We start from the raw sequence: 23,677 nt of genomic DNA on the forward strand, positions 1-23,677 counted from the left end.
GGTGATGCTCCTGCATTTTGTTCCATGCCAGGGAGCCAGTGTCAGGGGAATGTGTCAGACATTGCTCTGTTCAGCACACTGTCACATTTGCAAACCAGTTTTTACCTTGGCACGTCAAAAATACCCATTCCTGTTCTGTGTTACTGCAACTTCCTTTTACATTTAACTCTGCTGAGTGATTTCCAGTTGAACTGGTGTAAATCACTGTAGATCAAAAGTCTTCTTCCAGAACAAACATTAAAGGCTAAAAAAAAATTAAAGAAACAGAGGCAAAAAGGAGCAATTTAATTTTGTTTTATAAAGAATTTTAGATTGTCTAAAATACTTTTAAAAACAAAATTAAATTGCTCCTAGTGCTTTCACACACATCTCACTCTTGTACATTAATTTCACAGACTGGGCCAAATTCAACAGACACACTGAATGGCCTTATCTGATCTCAGGTCTCTACTTAATTAGATGACAGAGAATTATTACATGACAGGGAGCCGGTGAGAGAAAGAATAACCCTGGGCAAAAACAAAACTCCAAATCTGAGATATAAATACACATGAAGCAAGCACCACTTCTGGTTATTTTGCACTTTTTCCAAAAAATATTAGTGCTAAATTAGGAACTGGCATGGTGAACTCCAAAATGATCACACACAGTTGCCTTGGATTCTCAGAAACAGAAGATTCAGATTTATATGAGGAAGATTGCATTATAGATGATACAAAGATCATGTATCATGCTCTAGGAAAGTTTATTATTTCCTAATCACTGGGAAGAGTCTGTGGACTGGAATGTGACATGGGCAAATTGACATTTTTGTGTAAGAGGCCTATTATAACAACTGAAAATAAGCAACTAGATCTTGGCGTCTGTCACTTAAAACAAAAAGCACAAGTTGAAAAGATGGAAGAAAATGGATTTTTTTTTCTTCTCACAGTTTTAAACAGCAAGTTGTGCAGAATCTACACATCTTCATGGCTGCTCAAATTGTAAGATACAGTAAGATAGAGTTTCCATACTCTCAAGAAGGTGGAGATCCACAGGGTTATACATTTGCTCTCCATATTCTAAAATGATTTGGAATATTCTACCTCAGCTGGAGGAGAACAGTATTTCACAGCAGGAGAAGACATAAAAAACACCTTCCCTGTCTCTCAAGCACCCGTACCTTTCCTTCTCTGCCTCATAGAACTGCTTCAATTGCAGGTTGTTGGTACTATTTGTGCATCTTGCAGAGTTTGTCTTTGGTTGCAATGTAAGGAATGTATTCAATGACCACCTGCATCACCTTCTGATGATCTGTCACTGTTGGTCTTTGCAACAGCTGCCCAGTGCACACTCAGCCTAAAGAGGGGCCAGCTCTGCTAACAGGGCTTCCCAGAATGACCCACAGAACTACATCATCCTGCTGTGAAAAGCCCCACTGGGGTGGTACTGAACATTCCTACCTGTGCATAATCTGGGGCTGGGACACCACAATACCACCATGGGTGCCCAGAGGAAAAAAGCTCTCAACAAGCACCACTGGACCTCCAGAGAAGCACCAGAGCTTTCTACAGGATCACCACTTCATCCATCATTCCAACTGCACTGCTGCCACCACCCTGACCAGAAGGATGCCAGGTTGCATTCTGACATTGTTGGTTTAAGCCAGTGTTTCTGCACTGTTGCCTTTATTGTAATTTTTCCTATTAAACTGTAGTTCTGATTTGGAATCTCTAGCAACATATTTATGTGGAGTTAATTCATCCTGCTGGTGTGCTTTCAAAACAGCACAGTGCTTTTTCCTATTTAAAAGACAGAAATATATTGGCTCTGCTCCCCTTAAACAACCAAGAATGTGTAATTTCTGAGAATTTTTTTGGAAAACATACACTTTGTATATATGTATTTGTATATGGGTTGACTCATTATGAAGGTAGATTGATTAATTCTGTCCAGAGTAACACTACTGAGTAAATAATCCCAGAAGGGATTAAAACTTCCTGGTTTTACATAGAAGAATTTTACTCCACAGTTTTTTCTTGTCAGTGGACAGCATTACTTTTATTACAGTATTACATTAACGAATTTAATTTTACTTCATTTTACTTTATTTTTTCCTTCTCCTCCTTTTTGTTATTTTATGTTTTTCCTTTCTTATTTCTCTGTCCAAGACCTTTTGAGACTAATTTAATAAAATGGAAGAACAAATGAAAGCAAAGAGAAACCAACCCACGGAAACTAACAATCTATTTTACTTGTATATTACTTCAGAAATGGCTTATAAAGTCTCATTTGCCTTGCTAAATTACACAGTTATCCAAATGGCCCTGAGGTTGTGCTTTAGAACTGTCTGGTACATAGCTGACATACAGATGTTCCTTTTCTGTTCCTCTGAATGTCACAGTGATATTGAGATAAAATATGCCTAGATACACAGAGGAATATTTTACATGAAGAAAAAATATATTCCCTTCATTATTTTAGAGGCAAAAAATGAAATCACAAAATTACAGAATGGTTATGTTTGGAAGCAACCTCTGGAAGTGATGTGGAGACTCCCTCAGCCAAACAGAGCCACTTAGAGCTGGCCACCCAGGACTGTATCCAGATGAATTTTGGGTATCTCTGAGAATCAAGACTCATTTGCTCTGGGCAGTCTGTTAGAGTGCTCTATCATTCTCCTGGGAATGTACTTCCAAGTACAAAAGCACAGCCCCATGCAAAAATGGCACCACACACTGTCCTACAATGAAATATAAATGTTTAGAAAAAAGCCAGAAAAGCTAAAACTGAAAATTCAGGTTGGCAGTCAAATCATCACAGGAATATTTGCTCATTTTACTTCATATCTATTTGTGTGTTCTTACCAACTATTAGTGATAATACTCTCAACCAAAAGTTTCACTCTCTGTTTATTTTCTGTGACATGAATATGAAGATAACCCTACATGTTCACACTCAATACCATCACATCCTTTGATTAAATCCTAAGCACTTGATTAGAAAACAGACAATACCAAAAGTACTGAGATCCCACTGCTGACTTTAATACTTTTGGATGTGGACATAAACCAATCTGAACCAAAACTCACAATGTCTCTCCAATGTAAATGGCCTTCAAGATTCCAGGAAAAAAAAAAACCCAGACATCAGTAAATTTGTATATTGATGCAGCATGATGACAATTATATGTATTATACATATATTTTCTCTAGACATTCCAAAAAATACAGGTAACACTGATAAAGACAATGATACTTTCCATAGAAAGTAAGAATGAAAAAATATCTTTTATGATATTTAGTTCATGCACAGATTACTCAGGGCCTGAGGCTTCAGCACAGTCCTAATTCAGCTCACAGGATGACAGTGCTTTTAGGCAGATGAGCAGAATTTGATTATTCTGTGCATCTAGGACCTCACATTTTAGCATATTAAAACTATTAACATGGCTCCATTCTAAAGATAAACAACAGTTTCTAGACACAACAACATCTTTTGTTTGCGTAAATGCTTTTTACTGAATCTGAGTAGCATTTGAAAACCATACATTTTTTGTTTAATGTTCCTTGCCAAGAATGAGAACACCATTTGGACTACAAGCTCAGTGACATCATTGCTGAAAAATGAAATTATTTTCCTGGCTACTTAAAAAACCTGGATACTATATAAGATTTTTTTTTTGAGTGTCTGTTCCTACGATATACATGTCCATGAAACTGACATTTCCCAGTGGGAACAAGTCTGTTTTCAGAGAGGTCAAACAGATTATGAAGAAGATAAGGCTCATAATTCCTTTTTTCCTCAATGTACTACAGAGAAAGGAAAACAAAATGTTGAAAATTTGCTCTTTACAGGAAACTATGAGAACATGAACAACTTATTGGATCAGACCAGTTGTCCATCTATCACAATATCCTGCCTTGGACAGTAACTTATGCATTAGAGGGAAGTAAGAGAAAGGCATAATAGACACCTTCCAAAGAACCTGCCCACAGCTGAACTTCTACCACTGAGCTATGAGCTTCTGAGCCAGTGGAGCACTGAGGTATGCTTTGAGTATGAACAGCCTTCAATGAAATCATGCCTCCTCCTAACCTGATTTAGTGATTTCTCACACAGTGGTCCTTAATAATTTAAGCCTTGAACATGACTGTTTACATCATCATTTTCACAGCACGCCCAAAGTGGTTCAATAGCTTCTCACTAAGTATATAAGGAAATTGTTCAATTTTATTTAACCTTCTCAAAGATTCTATTTCCTTACTTTACGTGCTGCTTTCAAACATTTCCTTCTACAATGGTAAGCATATTGCCTTCCTTTTTCATTGTCTTCTCTTCCCTTAGCAGAGACTCAGTTAGACAGCCCATTCACTGTGTTCTCAGCTGTAGTATTTGTGCAAAGCTCAAGTGGCTGGAGACACCTGAGCTAACCCAAACCAGACCTGATTTGGATTGCAACTCTGCATAAATACAACTTCTCTACTCTTGAGGTTGGCTGCATTTCAGGAGCAGCTGATGTTATCATGTTGCAAAGAAGGCAGTTAAACAAAAGTCACTTACAACCTCAAGATGCCCATGAGAACTACAAAACTAGTAAGTAAAAATAATATGAGACCTGCAATGACTTGATCTATGTGGGTATTTGTTGAGATATTCAGGCCTACCAGTTGCCCAGTAGAACTTGACATCTATTTCACTTATCAGTTTGTCTTATGTATTTTTATATCTCTGTTTAGTGACATAAAATCTTTGATATATTTATTATATTTTATTATATTTTGTTCTAGTCAGTTCTTCTGTTTTATCTGTCTTTATAATTTAATGCCATTATTTAACTTTATCATTTGACTGCAGTGCTGTGAAATAGTTGCTTCAAATTCAAAGTGAGCATAGAAAATAGATCTAATCTATATATATTTTTAATACTATTTGCTGTTGAATTATTCTCATTTTGCAGACTAGAAATGAAACTGGAGAAATCTTAAAATTGTCCTGGTCAGACATGACATGGGGCAGACCAAGGATACGCAATCATGGTCCCCAGTGTTCTGAACTATTGCACAAACTGATTCTTTCTGAGATTCAGATATTTTTTCTTTCTCATCTCCAAAATGCTCCCTTTTGTACTTCAGAATTTTTTGGCAGAGGACGCTCACAGCCAAGCATAAGGTATTGGATCATGTTACCAGTTATGTCATTCCTTAATCAGTTTGGGGTTTGGGGCTGTGACAAACTGGCTAGAAACCTTCCCTCATCAGTTTGTACTTGTCTTAGCTCTTCTTCTTCAGTGGCTACAACTTCTCCTTAATAGGTGTCATTATTATTTTTAGCAGCCATTGTCTTCCACTAGGTTTAAGGCATTATTGTGCTGCTTACTGGCTTTATCAGTGAAGTGTTATATGTGCTGCTATTATAAAAAAGCACTTCCTAATGTGTCTTGTATTTCCAGAGACCTGGGCTAGGAAAGGTTTGATTTTTGTGCTTTGTCCATAGATCCCTGTGACTTGTTTTTTTTCCTATGGTTATAGGGCTTGCACAGTGACAGAAGCCATATTTCCTGTCTTGCATTCCTGCTTTCCATTCACACACTGAATCCCTTACCAGTTTCAATCCAAACAAAAGAAGGGAAAGTTTTCAAATAGAATTTTCTATTATTTTCACAAGCTGTACTTGGAGGAGGTGGAAAGAACAAAGGTGATTGACCTGTTTAGGTAAAGGACACAGCAGTTCAACACTTCTGTTCCACGTGGCTTCTGTTCCATGCCCTGTCAGGCAGCACAGCTGCAGGCCTGAACAAAGCACAGCTTATGGTCAGATGACACAGGAGGGACACTGAGAATTTTACTGCAAATGGCATCATGGAGGAGAAGTCAAAATAACACTACATCAGTCAGAATTAACGCTTTTCTATAAATCTAACATCTATAAATGCATCATAATATCCAGAATATACTAAGTCTCATGTGCTAGAGACCTACTGTACAAAGTAATTTCCTTTAGTAGAGATGCTGGTATTACTCAAGTACTTTCTCTTGACATTTATGTTCACGACAACATCAACAATCCTATCCTACATCAGGTAATTATAAACTACAAAATTTTCCAGTAAATGAAACATTAATTAATACACACAGCAGAACTGAATAATCATTTAAATTCATAGTAAGGCAGGTCTGTAAGCCCTGGGACAATGATTGTTATACAGGTATCTTTAAGAGTTCATCTTATTAACAAATAATACTAGAATAAATAGAAGTAATTCACTGTGCTGGACAAACTTGTTATACTCATCTTTTGTTCATTGACTTTTTCTAGTAAGTTGCTCTTTTGTACTGAAATATGACAACAAAACAGTTTTCTAGCACTTAAAAAAGCCCTGAAGGAGGAGGCTGAGGCCTTTCTTTTTCCCCAAGCCTTTGATATGTTGAGCCATAATTGGTAACTTCAGGGCACATGGGTTTTATCTGACAGAAAAGAAAAATATACTTTCTTTAGCAGAAGTCACATTTCCAGAAGAGAAAAATATGTACTATTTCTTTAAAATCTTTTCAGCCTTGCTTATGTCTAACAGAAGGCTTTTTCTGCTCCAAGCTGATGCATTTCCTCATAAACTGAATTATGTCACAGCTCTATGGCTTATTTATATACAGGTCAAATTGAAAACTGATGCTGTATTCCAGATTTAATACAGCAAGGGCTTTCATCTTCAGTAAGGATGCAAAATCATTTTCGTCTTCAATGCATGCAATTAACAATTTGAATTTTCAAGGAAGGGAGGAAAGCAAATCCTAACCCAGAAGAACATTGCAGTGAGAGTCTCCCTTTTTCTGTAATATTCTCTTTTTGTGCTTCACTGTTTTCAACACGGAATGTAACTGGAAATACAGACCCATCTGGTAGCCTGAGATTCTTCCATCTCTATGCAACCCATTCCTTGATTATAATCATGCAGGAAGAAATTCAAACTTTAATGTTCCATGTTTCAAAAAAGGTACTCAGACTGTAAGGGGACTAAGTCTACCAAGTGTCCTTCTGCATTAAGGAAACCTGTGCAGAATGTGCAATTTCTCGTCAAACTATAAACAACTAAATCAGAAATGTGCAAGGAAAATATTCTAACAGGTATGTGGCAAACTGTGACCTCCTTGCAGAACACTAATGCATGAACACCCATTGTAAACTACAGAACAAGAAGGGCTGACTTACTTCAGAGTGGAAGAGGCTTTATTGAAACTGTCACCTTCCATTTTCCTGAGGTCAGTACATGCTGCTTCCCATGCTTGGCAGAGTGGCCACATAGCTGTACACACCTGAACATTCAAATCATGGCTGCAGCCAACAGTGCAGTGTCCATATTCCTGACCAGAACCTCAGTGACCTCTGCTCTGTTTTGTTCATAAATTACCTGTAAAGAAGCTCAAAAGTGCAAAAATTGGAAGCATGAAGTATTACTTTCATAAATTACTCAGACTTTTATACAGCCATGCTTTGGTGTTTCTGATTTTTCATTCGTATTTTACTTAATTATTTTTCTACTTTTTTTCTTTTTCCATTCTGTTTCTTGCTTAGATATCTGAAAACACAGATGATTCAGTTAACCAGCATAAAATCTCTTTTCCCTTGGCTAATACAAAACTTGCCACTAACCTTTTTATCAGTAAATTCTATCCCATCACCTTAAAGAAAAACTATAGCTCTATTCCCTGTGGGATGCTGATAACAGATTACCAAACTAAAATCTAACAGGGAGAGGTAAGGGATGAAATTTTGGTTCCACTCAGGGGTTGTGTTTACACAGGTTGTGTACCTTTTAAGCACACAAAGGTACACACCCCACCAGAGCTCACTTCTTTATGCCATACATGACTCATGCTCTCACTTCTGGAAGAACTGTTACACATCCTACTAAGGCCTCAAAAGCAGAAAAGCAGAGAGCCTGCAGACCATTCCTTAATGCAGTTCATCAAAGCAATAAGCTATTTCCCAGCTGGATAAAACCAGCTGGATAACACTTGGCTAGCCTTAGCAGAACCTCTCATTCTTCAGTCCTTAAAGCTTAGAGGGAAAAACATTTTCTTTGTAGAAATAAGTTTATGATCTCTGTTGGAATGAACTCTGGCCCTGGCCATCCTTCCAAAAAACTACTATTTTATCTTTCTTTTTTCTTTAAGCCAGCAGGAGCTAAACAGATGGTTTTGAAAATTGCACTTTAAGTTCTGTCTATGTGCACACATCTACTTACATTACATGCTCCTATATATTGTGGGAGGCTACAAACATCTATCCACTGCAATTTCAGTTATCCTGAGTCTAGGCTTGGTACTTGGATCTCTGAGCTGGACTTAGGTAACTACAGATAAAAGTAGACCTGCATCTCCCAAGAATTCACAACTCAAAATTGTCATTGTTTCACACTGGCTGTTATTCCAGCAGAAGCATGAACCCAGGGAATGACCGTGGATCATTCTGCATGTGAAAAGACAAACAGTATTTTCCAGTTAGAAGTTTTGCTTGAAACTGACTATTTTACCCATTTTGCTACTCAGCAAACCCCAATTATTATGTCCTTTAAAATGAATTTTCTCATATACCATACTATGAAACTGCTCAGCAGTTGTACCATTTTTTTTTCATCTACTTTTTCATAATTTCCCCACTCATCCTGATTTCAGAGCAGTGTCATTGGTTTCAGGCATTTTAACCAATTTTCAAGACATCATGTATAAACATCTCATCATTTAATTGCCAGTGACAGCATTGAACTAGCAACTAATATCTTAATATTACCAATTAAATACTTTGGTTTTTTTAAATACTAACATCTTTATGTACCTGGCTGTTTCTTTTTGTCAATTTTTTCCTGTATATGCCCTGTTTTTCAATCCTCACTTTCTTCCTAGCATTTTCAAATAAGAAACCTAAATTAACTCTTAAATTTTATTGATGGATGAAGCTCATTGAAAATCTAATAAATCTCAAAGGTAAATAATTTTAATTTTTATATTCTGTGTCAAACACCCACAGTATTTAAAGTACTCTGTTTTTTAGTGTATTTCAACCACCACATCAATAGCAAATATTCTTATTAGAAAGGCCATATCACACACTGGAGCACTGTTTTGTTCAAGTTGATATGACAGTGATGCATCTGGAGCCTCAGTATTTCCACTCTCTTGTATTATTGCAAAATGTCATAGTTAGATTAGTCTTTGTATTATTTAAAAAAAATACCCTTTTCCCTATTTTCTAAGGAGCTCAGCATGAATATATTTTGCTGTGTGAACAGCAATTGTGCAATTTCTACTATGACATCTAGAGGCTGCTGCTTATTTTCTGTGGTTTCTTGTATGGGTAAGATTTTTGTGGTTTCTTCTGTGAAGAACCAGGATTGCTAATGAGAAGCCACAGGAATTAGATTTCTCAGGGTGAGAGTTCATACAATTCTGTTAAGCAGCACTACATTTAGAGCATCAATAGCAAGAAACATTCCAAAGGTAATGTCCTCATTTCATAACTCTTGTAATAAATCTAGAAAATGACAGTATATTTGGAAAAATATTTAAACCAACAGAAAGTATGCTGAAGTCCCAAAAAAGTATTTGAAGATTCATGCAAAAATGGACACAGATATATATATACACACACATAGACATAGCTGTGGCAACAGAAGAGTAATAATAATCAATTTAATAAAGTTAACTAAAATCAGTAAGCTAAGCCAAACTTTTAAAAAAATCATATTTAGATAAAACTCGGCCTTCAAAAAGCAGTACCTATCCTGATTAAATGATCACCTGAAGTATTCCTCATACTCCCATTGTATCATCAGCCTTTAACTGATTAGAATATCTACTAGATATCAAATTTTCCCTGGTTCCATGTGCTGTCATCTGAAAAGCATTTAACTTCATTAATAACTGCAACAAGGTATGACAGAAATTACACATAAAAATCACTGGAACAGACTGAACATTAATTTCCTCCCAAATTCATACAGAATATTTTTGTGCTTTGAGAATTTGAAGTACAGTTGTTTGGTACTACAGGGCTGGGAACACACACAATATCCTCAGGAAATAAATTTGGAAGAGTATGTGAAGCAAATTTTTAAAAAATTACAGTAGGTAAACCAGGACTGATGTAGCTTCCTTCATTATGTGCTTTTATTTGTTTTTTAGCATTACTGTACCAGGTAAGTTGAAAATACAAGCAATATTTCAGTAATAGCTGCAAACAAAACTTTGCCTTTGCAGGAGAAAACTGAGGAAATTAGTGAAATGTAGTTTATTGATTCAGAAACTGATCTTTTTCTCTTTCAGAATTTATTTTTCTGATTTTGAAATCTATAAGCCCATTTGTCCATGAATAGTTCGCTTTTTCATTTGTAAATTACATTTAGGATTATGTAACATATCTGCCTGCATTGCCAAATTTTGAGATTAGTATTCTCTCAATTGCATTTGATATGAAACAGTATCTTCAGTTTAAAACGAGGAACTAAAAACTGGTTCTGAGAAAATGTTCTAAAATAATTGACTCAAAAAGAGAAATAACAGGATCCTCACAGAGATATGGAACGGAATAGAGAAAGGGAATTTGCACTTTTTCTCATTCTGTAATCAGACTTCAGTATTTGTAATGGCTATTTTCAACCTGACTCTCCATTACTTGCTTATGCAACTTGCCAACATAACAGTAAAAAAAAAGTAATACACTTAAAAACAATAAAAAAGCAGTAATTTACTTGGTGAAATCCTTCAAAACCATTAGTTATAACAACTTTACACATACACATTTTAACTCTTTCAGCAGATATTTTTATTTGCATAGAACTTAATGACTACAAACGGAATGTCATCTGCCCAACCAAATACAAAATTCAGTAATATAATGGGTATCATTCTGATTATTCAAATTCAGATACTTATTTTACTGATGTGAACAGATGAAAAAAAAAGTAGTGAAGGGTCAAACCTGAGCCAGAATAACATCAAGAAACTATTTTATAAAGTCTGATCACTCCTTTTTGATTTATGATGTTCCATTGGCTTATTTTTTTAATTGAAAATTTTCTTTGTTTGTCAGTGTGTGTGGTTAAGTTGAAAATACACTTAAAACATCTTCCTTGCACCATGCAAACAATGTAACTGTAGTAGAAGTATTAAATTTTACTTCAAAGCTGTCTTTCTTAGCTATTGTGAAGTTAATTGCAGAGATCTCTGGGGTTTTAAGAGAAAAGAGCTGAACTTGTGCCTGCTCACTTCTGATTCAAAGCTCACAATATCTGCAAGACTCTTACTAGGCCTTTCTGAGCTTCAGAAGTGAAAGAGATGACACTAGATTATCACAACTTAGAAACTCAGTCATCTCTTCTTGTAAAATAGCAAAGTAAGCAGCAGACTTATTTTTCTTTAAACTTTAAATTAAAAGTACTTTTCCAGAAAAAAAATAAACTGCCTACTGGCATGAGGGTAAGAGGGAACCAGTTTTTCCTTTCTTTTATTTGTCTCTCACACCTAGAAAAGCAAAGTAAATATTTTTATGGGAAAATATTTTAACATAGTGATTTTTTAAATTAATTGCCCAGAAAATGTGAAAATTCCTAGCTAAGTAAAATACTTCTAAAAAAAATAAGAGTAAACAAAATGAAACATTATCCAAACCTTAGAAGAAAAATCTTCCCCAAGCATCATTAGGTAGCAGAGAAAATCTTTTCAAGGAAGCTGTCAACTCCTCCAAAGGTCCATGCCAGAAGCAGAGGGGAAATCAAACTGTGGCAAGTTGGATGTAAAACTTAAGAACATAGTCCAAAAATAAAGTTTAAGGATCTCTAAAATAAAGGTATAAAATTTATGTTCCTTTCTGAATGCCTCATAAGCAGGTGATCTTAAAAAGAACCCTGTAGGAGACAAAATTTCTTAAACCAGCAGAAAAAATAAGGTCACTGCAAACAGTTGAAGGGATGTTTTGTGTATTCACAAAAAATGCACAAAAATACAGTGGTGGAGAGTAGGGATGTTTCCAAACCAGAACACTGCTTTATGTGGAACTTATTGCTAGTATTTCAAGGTGTGGTGTTGATTACAGACAGTCCAGGACAGTGTAATAAAATAGACAGTAACAGGTTGCACAGAATGAAAATTCCCTTTGAAACTTCCCTTTGGAGGGAAATTGCTAAGTCCCACGAGCCCTGGGTGAAATGCTATTCAACACCCTAAAGAAGGAAGTAAATGTTGTGATCATATACTTTCCTGATCCTATTAACCTACCTGTGCAGCAAAAGGATGATGGGCAGATAAAATGTTAGGCGAAGCTTGGTACAGGAAAACCCAAAAGTGACACATACCAAGAACCACCTCCCCCTTTCCCCCCAGTTTTAAATATACATTTTGGGGGATCTGAACGAGTTGATACACTGAAGAAAAAAATATATTTGAGATATTTTGAGATACTATAGAGTTCTATGAAAATGCCTCTCAGTGGTAAACAATGGCCAAAACCCCCAATGTTAGAATTCTATATAAGTACACAAGTATTTGCATTAAGGAAAATAGGAATTAAACAGAAAATATAATTACTATAAAATCTTCTGACCCCCTCATCTCAAAAATGTTATATAGTCAATTTTTTTATAGCACATAAGTCAGTAAAAAGGACTGAGAAATCTGTGTGACAACTTCTACTAAGGAAAAACTGGACAAACTTAGGATTCTTCCTGGAGAAGAGGAGGCTCAGAGGTGACCTTATTGCCCTCTACACCTTCCTGAAGGAAGGCTGTACACAGGTGGGTTTGGTCTCTTCCACCAGGCAGCACTGACAGATCCAGAGGATGCAGTCTCAAGCCACCTCAGGGAAGGCATAGGTTGGATATTAGGAAAAAATTTTTCACTGAAGGAATAATAAAGTACTGGAATGCTCTTCCCAGAGAGGTGGTGGAATCACCACCTCTGGATGTATTTTTAAAAGGCTGGACATGCCACTTGGTGCTATAGTCTAGCTGAGGTGTTAGGGCATAGGTTGGACTCGATGATCTTAGAGGTCTCTTCCAACCTCATTATTCTGTGATTCTGTGATTCAAAGCATCAGGGTGGACGTAAGAATACTTTCCCCCCTGCTTTTCCACACTAATTCTTACACACATTCTGTTTCAGTGCCATGTCTCAGTGCACTAATCACCTCAATGACTATTGAACTCTTTTCTCCTTATTCCCACTGTTCACAACATTTCTGACCAACTTAACCACTTCTGCCTTTTTTCTTGTCTTTCTCTCTGGCTGGGTTTTTAGCTTTAAGAAAATCCAAAATAAAAAAAAAAAAAAACAAAACCAAACCACAAACAAACCAACACAAAATTTTCTGCCTAGGTCATCTTCCTCCCCTCCCAGAAAAGGGCATCTCTTGTGGACTATGGCAGGAAGCATTCCCCTCTGGCCAAGTTGCATAAAGCAGCACTGTAGTTAAAATTCAGATTTCTTTCCAGAAATTGATTTCTATAGGCATGAATAATGTAAATATTACAGCTAAGCCTGAGACACAAGAGTCAAACAACCTACTACTGAATCTACTATCCTATCAGAACAACAATTATTTTTAAAAATTATTATAATGTTTTCCTTTTCTTAGAATAGATCTGTCCTTTAGTTTGCGTGCGGTGTTTGAACAGGGCAGGGAACAGATAAAAACAATAAAACATGGGATTGCTCAACTGAAAATTTTAATGTGTCTACATACTTCTGTATAATTCTGGTTGATTTGTCCATATCATCACCGGGTGCTTGTATTAAACTGTGCGTAAAACTCCTCTGTTGGAACATTTGAATACTCTTCCTCTTTAAGATAAATATTCCTAGAAATAAATAAAATTTTTAAAAGCCATTAGTAATTTTTTTTGCTATTATTCAGAAGTAGCCTGAGAAATCTAAAAAAGATATAATGCATTAACACCCATAAATGTTCATAAATTATTAGAAATGGAATTTAATGTAACTACAACTTGCTCTGCAAAATATATGCCACATCTCAATATAGCAAACTGGGGTTTTTTCTTCCTGAAATGTCCCTCCAGAAATCTCAAGAGTAAAAAAGCCTGAATTAACACAATTCCAAACTTTTTTTTTCATAATAAGAAGGCATCATGTATTGGAAATTCATTTACAAAAGGTATATATGAACCTGAGACTGCCTCAGTTGGTCAGAGCATGGTGCTAATAATGCAAAGGTCAAGGGCTCATTCCCCATATGGGCCATTCATTTAAGAGCTGGACTTGATGATCCTTCTAGGTCCTTTCCAACTCTGACTATTCTGTGCTTCTGTATTCATGCCCAAAAAAAACCCCAAAAAAACAACAACAACAAAAAAACCCTGGAAAAATAGAACAACAAATCATTATGTTTGTTTTTCTTTTCCTGCATGTATTATCTTTCTCCTTTCCCATAAGAGCAGACACAAGAACTGCCCTTCAAGACACACCCAGTGGTTAGCTAAAGAATCATCTAGTTGTGTCATACATCATGGAAATGCTCTTTGTGGTGCTAGTTTAACCTTGAGCTATGAGAAACTGGCAGGTTACCAGCAGGTCATCCTTTTTTGTTTCAGAAAACTAAGATAAATTAAAGAAACACGTAATGTTTTTTTACCTGATAATATAATTTTCTGCATAGCTGATTATATTTATTCGCTATTTTGCCATCTATATAAACAGTCTGTTGTCAGTGGAATGCTTTTAAGGATTCTAGATCCTAACTCATTCATGTCAGTCAGTAACACTCAAAACCTACTCTCTGAAGATTGATTAAATACTGGAAAACACACTTCAGGCAAAGCATTGATTTTTTAAAAGCATGAACTTGTAACAAATGTATTAATAAAGTTACAAACAGAACAAGTCAAAAGAGCTCTTTGAAAGCCAAGCTGTTGGGTTAATAACGATGAGGGTTTGGTCCTTACTTTGCTTTCTGCTCCTGAGAGAGCCCTGCATTCATGGCATCCAAATCTCGGCGCTGTTCCTGGTTCTGCCGCTGCTGGTGCCGCTCCTGAAGCAACTGGGCTCGCGCAGCCTGCACACGCTGCCTGTCCCATTCAGCATCTCTGCGGCGCTCCTGCTCTCTGGCTCTCTGCAGGAGCGAGGAAAAGGCTTCATTTTCTCTTTCAAAGGTGGAAGTGTGTGCATAAAGGCTCATGGGTTCATCCAAACAAACTTGCTTGCCTTTATTGAACACTAGGGGTAGCACTTGAAATGGGGAGAAAGGAGCAAGGATTTCTAAACCAGGCACAAGCAAGATACGGCCAATGAAAGAGCTATTCTTTTCTCTCTGTAAAAATCCAGAGCAGCAACAGATTATTTTTTTTATTATTGTTAGCAAGACTTGCAACTTCTTGAAGCAAGAGGTGCATAGACATCAGTATGGCTTATGATATGGCTAACTTGGGAAAAAAGTGGAGCCACAAACACCACATGAGTAGAAACCTTTTTCCTCTGCCTCACTTCTTGTCTGACACCCCATTGAACAGAATCAAAAAAACAGGCCTGCAAAAAACGTACTTTTCTTGGTTGTACTCATTTTCAGCCAGCCTAATGACTTGAATGGGTTCATTTCAGAGTAATAGGAGAGGCAGGAAAATAACAATTCTACCTTCAGCTTTAATAACAGTACTAGGTAAGATATAGTATAGCCCACAGTACTGTAAGGACTAAAAGATAAAAATCAAACACTATTCCTTAGCTGTCATAAATGCAGCCTCTGCACAAGGGAGGAAGTCACTTCCTACTTCACAATATGCAGGCCTGGAGCCTAGACATCCTCATTTTAACTGCCTGCTTCTATACACTTCTAGAGCATCAACCATTACCATTGAAATTTCATTTTATAGCATGGCTCATAGTGGTGTGAAATGGTAGAAATGAAACTCCATCACATTCTTACACTCATGAACTTTTAGGCCTCTGAAACATGCATTAGCTCACTGGACCTGCTCTATTTGCCTTGCTTGGGCACCCATGAGCATGAGAATGCTTTGGCCTGCCCTGCTTTCACCTTCAGCTCCTGGATCTTCTTCCCCTACAGAGCAGCTCACTTCTTGCAGGCAGCTTGTGCACTCTCAGGTCCTGAATTGCACCAAGAAGCCTGGGTCTTAGGCTGGGCAGGACTTTGCTGCTCAGCTGGACCATCATGGACCATGCCCTGAGATCCCCTTGGACCTGGGGTCCTCAGCAACCTTCCTCCCAGTCCAACTCCAGGGCTCCAGCCCATGACATCTCCCAGGTGCTTCAGAGGTATTATGTTCAGTTAGACTGATTAAAGTTTGGGTAAAATGCAGATCAATGGAAAACACAGTCTCAAACTGGCATGTCAGGGCAAACAATGTGGTTTTTTTTTTATTCTACAAACATTGTCTATAGTATTATTAACCAAGAAAACAAACAATGCATGAAAATGCATGTGAGCTTAAATACCTGTTTCTCCAGAGCTTGCTCCTTCTGAAATTCACGAATTGCCATCCGCTGCTCCTGATTCATTCCCTTCCATCGATTCACCAGCACATTATGTTTACTCCAGGGACTGAATGCTTGGTCAGGGTTTTCAGAAAGGAAGTCTCCTCGAAGGAGGCAGGTAATTTCATCCATGTCATCTTTTATTTTTTGAGCCTTTTCCAATTCATTTTTATGATCTACTTCAGCAGCCTAAATTCAATGGAAAGACAGAAGTGATGTTTTTTGTCCAAGAAAAATATGAACTAAGGGATGAAAAAATGTCAACACATCATAACAGGTGTCTTTCCAACATGCATACAGCTGTCAAAAGCAACTGATTCTCAATTAACTTGGGCTGTCTAAAAACAAATTATATGACAAATGCCCCTCAAAAGGCTCAAGCAACATTAAAGACTTGCATGCTTATACAGCTAAACCAAAAAATACCATACTTAATGTAGGTAATTCTAATGTGTTTTATTTTGATGTGATAAAAACATTTAAACCTAAGTCACAACAAATATAGTTTAAGCTAATAGCATCCATGTAACCCTTTGGGCTGTATGTAGAAGCTGAAGAGAAGAAAACCCTCTGCAGGAAGATGAAGAACTAGAGCATGACAGACACAATAAGAGTATGGGAGGTCTGATGTAAACCCAGAAAGAAGCATGGGAGGCTTTTGCCACACCCCAGTTTACCAGCTCAAAGCCTCTGAATGACTGGGGAGCTGTTTCTGCCCACCAGTCAAGCTGAGAACCAGGAGGGACAATTTTGGCAGAGGCTAACTGGATAGAAGACATCTAAATCCTTGGATCGATTGTTCACTTGGCAAAGTGCATAAAATTTATCTTGTTCCAAGCTGAAGCAGCCTTGGAAGTCGGGTGATAAGAAACCCCCATTGAAAACATCACTACTTATTCTGATTTTGTCCATCTTATTTTCCTTCTCTGTCTCCACATTTTCTAAAAAACAACAAACCAACTTAGTAATAATTTACCTGGATTCTATTGAAATTTTTAGTAGCTGTACAAACAGCACGCCTGCTTTCCTCTTCTTTTCTCTGTTCTTCCATAATCTTTCGGTCAAGTTCAATCCTAAACTTGTCATAAAGATCATCTAAATTAGATTACAATAAAACATAGTCAATATTCATGGACATGGTGTGCCATATGAGTTAGCCAGGGGAAGAGACAGGGGGGAGCTACAGATACAGCAGGCTAACTATTTCCAAATCCTACCATCAAAGCTGTCCATCTTGGGATTTCAGGTGACTCATAAATCAGTTTAATATGAAACCTATCTTGTCTAAACATTTAGTGATAAAATGAAAGAAGTATGTTAAGTACTGCAGAAAGTAATGTTTCATGACAAGCTGGGAAAGAAAAATCAGTATTATTTTTTCTGCTCTAGGACAGTAGGGATTGGACAGTTTGGCCTAATGAAGATACAAACTGGAGGCACAAACCAGAAATGAAACCTGGGAGATATTACAATCACATGTTATGAAATAGAAACTTCCTAAGAGAAACAGTGAATACATTAAAGCTTATAAAGTAAAAACTGGTCTAGTATTTCTAACTGGTCTAGTACTTCTAAGTTAAACATACAATACCATATTTTCATCAGATACACCACAACTTCAGACAAAGAAGATTAAAACTACATTATCTTTTTTGTTACCTGCCAATTTTTGGTCGGCTAATGCATTTTTTGAGTCTTTCTGTTGCTGAAGAGACCACTCCCTCAACTGCTCCTTCTGAAACTTCATCCTCTGATCATAGTTTAAGTCTTCACCCATAAACTTCTGCATGCCAGATATGGTGCACCGAGGATCATCATCTGAAACTCGAGCAGGTCTGTCTTTCTTTAGGGCTTGTGGATCATTCAGGTCAAATTCACGCCTTGTTTCCGGCTTCTGAAAATTCTTATGAAATTCAGTTAGAGCCCTGTTCATGTCTTTGATTTCATTTTTCTGGCGTTCTTCTAGCAGACACATGAGCTTGTCATTTTTCTTCATGTCATGAGCTAGACAAAAATGAACACAATGAAACCACAACTCTTGGAGGTGCATGAGTCATTGGAGTGCACACGTAAGGTGAAAACAAAATTTTCCAGATAAATACACAGAATATAAGTCTTCAAACTGTTATGCCTTAGGAGAGTATTTGATCCATAAGTACCAGCCCACCAAACACTCTAATGTTAGTAATATTTACTTATGAAATATTTTCAGCTTTTTAGGTATAAATTATTTTATTAATGTTACAATGAAATACGTGCATGTGAAACAAATACAATTATAAGTACTAGAACTAGGAAGTTTTGTTTGGTGAAAACCTGCTACACAAGAAATGGACAGTAAACCAGTTGTTCCCATTTACTCTTAGTTTACAGCTACAGATGAATTACATTGTTACTTGCCAGGAAACAAACCAAAATTGGGCAGCAACTGAAAGGAATATAGGTAGCTCTTCCCCAGTTCCAATGAGTTTTCTAACTATAGCACTAAAATCATTGGCTGGCATTAAGTTTTGAACAGCTTAAGAGCTCCTGCCCATTTAATTGGAACTAAATAAATTCCAGCATTTTTAAGAAAAACAAACAACAAAACTCCCACCCAACTAGCCATTTTAGTTATTTAAAATAATTTGCTAGAAAAGATCATTTCCTCTTTTGCCAGACTCCACATTGCTGCTGGTAGTTTCCCAGGAGTCACACCCTGACAGGGGCATTTTCCAGCCAGGAAAATCCCAAGCAGCTGGAAGTGGCAGCTCCATTTTAGCTCCTCTTGAGGCACACAGAGAGCTCAGGCTGTGGGACCCTTTCATCTGATGGCACAGCACAGAAGGCCACAAAGGGTTTGAGGTCAGGGCACAGCACGAAATATTTGTGTGGCTGCAAGTTCTGACTCAGCAAGGGCTCCTCTTATCACCTTACTGTACATGACCCATGTTTCCAGCAATAACAATCTAGAGAGGCTTCCACAGAATCTATATATTCTAGGGAAGAATGGCCAGACAGAAGACTAAAACACTAAACAACTAAACAGATTAGCCACCACCATACTGAACAGGACAGTGGTAAGGAAATAAATTTTTTTTTAATCCTGCTGCATATTCAGGTTTTTAAATGATGCTATTCCTCAATACCTTTTAAAAGAAAACACTGACAATTCTGGCCTATTAGGCAATGTATTCCAGCTTAATCATGACAATATAAATCTTAAGATAACAAGGAGAATACACACTGTGCCAATGTAGATGCATGAAAATAAATAGGACATAAATTGGATGACTGAATTTAGAGAATATATGAAGGGATAAAAGAAAGCCAGAAAGGGATTAAAACATTTAACTATTCACAGAAATATCACAGTATCTAGGAATATACCAAATCTCTCATGTTCTGCTTTTTCAGCTGCTTCTTGAATTTTCCTCTCCTTGACCTGTGCATCCAATGCATCTTTATCAATCTATTAAAATGAAAAAACAAAGCAGCTCTTTAGGAGATACTGTGTTTGAACAATTAAAACAGGTATTGTCAAGCTACATTGACTCACAGTTGCACAAGATATAATCCCACTAGCTAGCAACAGAATATATACACATTACTAATGTAGGCAAAACAAAATCCAGAAACATAAATATTCTTGTTAGTTTGCTTTGTTTTAATAATGCTAGGTATGTTCTTGCACCTGATCAGATGAAAATACATTTACATGATACATAGAGCTATATTTTCAGTTGCATTACATAGAATATGTTTTTTCCCATTACAGCTGGCCATTTTATTGTTCTGCTTTCATTTATACAGTAAAGATGACAAGAAGTTGCAATAGTTCATATTGAAAAAAATACAAAGAGTTCAGTATAAGGAAGGAATGGAAATGTTTCCAGTCTTATCAGAGAGATTCACATGGTTGCCAAAACACACTACAGGATACACAATCTGTGATGAGCTGACAGATATGGTACAGAACATCCACATCCATGGCAAGTGGGACCTGAGCAAAGGATAATAGAGGCCACAACATCAAATGGGAGCAGACACCTCCATTTTGGGCAAAAGAATGTGGCCCCACATTTGTTGGCAGATTGTGGCAAATTAACAGGCAGAAACATGGATTTTACTTCTTTTTTTTTTTAACTGACAAATCACTTAATGTCTTCAAGAATCTGGCAAACAATTTTAATAGCCTTTGTCTAAAACCTATTCAGATGAAAACAGAAACAGGTCATGGCTGAAAATAGACAGGGTTAGTGCTGTAAAGGACAACGGACAAGAGCCATCAAGCAAAGAGGTAAGTTTGTAAGCAGGGCTGAAACCATCAAGAATTCTATCCTCCAAAAACAACGGACTCTAAATATCAGCTCTCATTGGGAAAGCCAAGCTGACAATATAACTACAGCAAATACTGTTAAGAGAAATTCAATACAAGTTCTTGGCATTCTGGCAATAATAGAGGTAGGTCAGTGAATCGACTTGTGTTACACTACTGGCTCTGACCTCTTGAAAACTCCTTCACTCTACACAAAAACATCCCTAAAACCAACATTCCCAGTCACATAAAACTACAGGTTTCATTTTTAAGCATTTAAATAAGAAATTTATGAACAGTTTGAGGCAGCTAATTTCTAAACTTGTTCTATTTATGTATAAAGTTTACATGTAAATTGAAAGTAGTATTTCATTTGGATTACTCATCTGAACTCTAGAAAAATCAGTGGTTTACTGAGGATAGATTCTTCAAACTGTAAGTAAAGAGGGCATTATCTTATGTTTCCATTACCCAGATGACAAAACAGAAGTCACAGTAATAATAAAACTAGTAATAATCAAGGAAAAAATAGAAAATCTGGGTTCCCATTCTGCTTTCCAGTATATTACCTCCATGTTTTTAAAATATTCAAACCCTGCTTTAGGATTTCTGGTTTCTAAGTCAAATATTGTCTTGATTTTTAAATTTTCTCAGCTTGAAATTGACTGCCACTCAGGTAAACTGGTCAGAGAACTGAAGCAATGAATCATAAAACCACACAGAAATACTGATACAGAAGAGCTCTGTAGGATTTCCTGGCTCTTTATGGTTCAAAGCTGGTCTAACTTCAAACCATAAGAACAGCCCCTTCTGTCAGCATCATTTTTCAGGTAAATTGAATGATGTTAAAGCAAAATAAGCTGTCAATCAAAATTCTCCAGATGAAATCTCTTTCATTTTAGATGTTTGTCTAATGTAAACAGATCTATCAAAACCTGCCTGAGTCAGTTCTACCAAACAAGTCAATTTTACAAAAGTATTTGAGTAAAACCTTCAGATGGTGTACTCCAGTACAGCTCAATAAAACACACCAGGATATGTTAGTTGTCACCTATTTCATTAACGGAGAATTTATGGTTTGCTGTTCATTTTTAAGGCTCCAGAAAAGCCACTTTATAGAGAAAGTATGAGTCTCTGACTAAGAAATTTCAAGTATCTTAACCCCTACCACAACTGCTAAAAAATGTTATTAGCTCCTTCCACTGAAGTACATTGTTGGGTACTTAGGTACACTGTTGCTGTGTGCTGGGATGCTGTACCAGGTGGACACATACACCTGTCAGGTTCAGTAAGTGGGAACTGATTATATTAACAATCAATTACAATTATATTAATAACAATTATATATAAACACGGATGGATTTGTCCTATTTCATCTGATACAAAATGTGGACTAATTGCAGGACACTTGCAGCACTAAATCTCCCACAGCATCAATTCTAGCGAGGTCCAGACAGAAAAGGGCAGTATCACAAAGCAGAGAGGTTAAAAATAATTACTTGCCTCAGCCACATTACATGAACTGACTCTGGAAGCCCTTAGCTTCCATCCAAGTACTACTGCACAGAGATACAACACAGGGCTTGATCTCTCTGCTGTCAGGGGGCAATGACACCTGGCCCCTGAATCCAGAGCAGTGGGGCACAGGCACACACAAGAAGCAATGGCCATAAAGTAAAATACAGCAAGTTTTGCCTCAACAGGAGAAATAACCTCTTTCTCGAGGGTGGCAGAGCACTGAACAGCTGCCCAGGGAGGTCATGGAGTCTTTCCCCCTGAAGATATTCCAAACCCACCCGGGCACGTTCGCTTTGGGTGACCCTGCCGTGGCTGGGGGGTTGGAGCGGATGATCTTCAGAGCTCCCTTCCAACCCTAAATATTCTATTATTTCTTTCACTAATGACTTTAAACGCGACTCTGAAAGTTGCATCTGGGCTCTCCCTTGCTGCTGGCTGCCCCTCACACACACCTGCGGAGGGGGCACGGGGGCAGCGGCTCACACCAGCTCAGCCGTCCCTTCCCTCCCTGCCCCGCACTGGGGGTCTCCCCCGCCACCCCCGCTCTCTTCAGAACTCCTGGGAATCCGGGGGGACACGGCGCCTTCCCTCCCGTCCTGCCCGCCCTCACCCCGATAGTGCGGATCCGCGGGTTGAAGATGCGGCCCCGCCGCAGCAGCTCCCGCCGCCGCCGGCGCTCCAGGGCAGCGGCCTCCTCCAGCTCCCGCTGCGGCCCCAGCCCGCTCATGGCGCCGCAGGGAACAGCGCGACGGCGGGGCTGGAGTGAGAGCGGCAGCCGGGTGCAGCGGCGCTGGCCAGCCGGGACACAAGGCGGCGTGTCGCGATGGGAACGGGAGCGGCGCTGGCCAGCCGGGACACAGGGCGGCTTGTCGCGATGGGAACAGCAGGACGGCGGCGCTGGCAGCCGGGACACAGGGCGGCCCGTCGCGAGGGGAACGGGAGCGGCGACTCCCGAGCGGCCCCGCGGGGCGGAGCCGCTGCACGAGGAGCGCAGGCTGTGAGGGCGGCGCGGGGCGGGGCCGCCCGTCCATTTGAGGCGATAGAATCGTGGGAGAGGGCTAGGGTTGTTTTTCTGTCGGTAAACTGACGGGTGAGGTGTCGTTGTTGAGGGGGTTGAGGTGCGGAGCTCAGGAGCTCCTGGCCCCAGCTCCCCGCGGGGATGGGTTACCTGAAGCTGCTGGTGGTGAAGGACTTCAAGTCGTGGAGGGGGCAGCAGGTTATCGGACCCTTCATGAGGTTCAACTGCATCATCGGGCCCAATGGATCAGGTATTGTGGGTGGGTGTGCGGGTAGGGGGCAGCTGCTCCATGAGCTGTCAACATTCAGGGCTCATTTTGGTGGAATTCAGCCTCACGGACACGCTGAAAATCTCATCATGTGCACCTGG

General features: G+C 38.3%; 2 protein-coding genes across 4 annotated transcripts in view; one reads left to right on the top strand and one right to left on the bottom strand.

The window, feature by feature from the left end:
• Positions 1–11,277: 11,277 nt before the first annotated feature.
• On the bottom strand, positions 11,278–23,051 carry RIBC2 (RIB43A domain with coiled-coils 2). 2 transcript variants are annotated; one of them, XM_064421162.1, is made up of 8 exons: positions 22,901–23,051; positions 19,845–19,926; positions 18,135–18,479; positions 17,452–17,570; positions 16,437–16,664; positions 14,930–15,096; positions 13,714–13,828; positions 11,278–11,812 (listed from the first exon to the last, which is right to left on the bottom strand). In XM_064421162.1, the coding sequence occupies exons 1-7, from the start codon at positions 23,015–23,017 to the stop codon at positions 13,747–13,749; spliced, it is 1,140 nt and encodes a 379-aa protein (XP_064277232.1). In that variant the 5' UTR covers positions 23,018–23,051; the 3' UTR covers positions 11,278–11,812; positions 13,714–13,746. The 2 variants fall into 2 exon arrangements, with proteins under 2 accessions (XP_064277232.1, XP_064277231.1); XM_064421161.1 differs by having other exon boundaries at positions 11,278–13,828.
• A 238-nt stretch (positions 23,052–23,289) lies between these two features.
• SMC1B (structural maintenance of chromosomes 1B) overlaps positions 23,290–23,677 on the top strand; it is a 28,358-nt gene continuing 27,970 nt past the window's right edge. For both annotated transcript variants that reach the window (XM_064421158.1, XM_064421160.1), the window contains exon 1: positions 23,290–23,558. In XM_064421158.1, coding sequence (XP_064277228.1) covers positions 23,450–23,558 — 109 coding nt within the window. In that variant the 5' untranslated portion in view covers positions 23,290–23,449. The remainder of the gene's footprint in view (positions 23,559–23,677) is intronic.

Source organism: Passer domesticus, chromosome 5 (genome assembly GCF_036417665.1).
Source record: "Passer domesticus isolate bPasDom1 chromosome 5, bPasDom1.hap1, whole genome shotgun sequence".
In the NCBI taxonomy this organism is placed as follows: Eukaryota; Metazoa; Chordata; class Aves; order Passeriformes; family Passeridae; genus Passer; species Passer domesticus.

Coding starts and splice junctions, on each gene's coding strand:
- RIBC2 (XM_064421162.1), bottom strand. CDS start 23,017: ATGAGCGGGCTGGGGCCGCAGCGGGAGCTGGAGGAGGCCGCTGCCCTG. Junction 16,665..17,451: donor AAAATTTCAATAGAATCCAG/GTAAATTATTAC, acceptor CATTGAATTTAG/GCTGCTGAAGTAGATCATAA. Junction 15,097..16,436: donor AGCAAGCTCTGGAGAAACAG/GTATTTAAGCTC, acceptor TCGCTCCTGCAG/AGAGCCAGAGAGCAGGAGCG.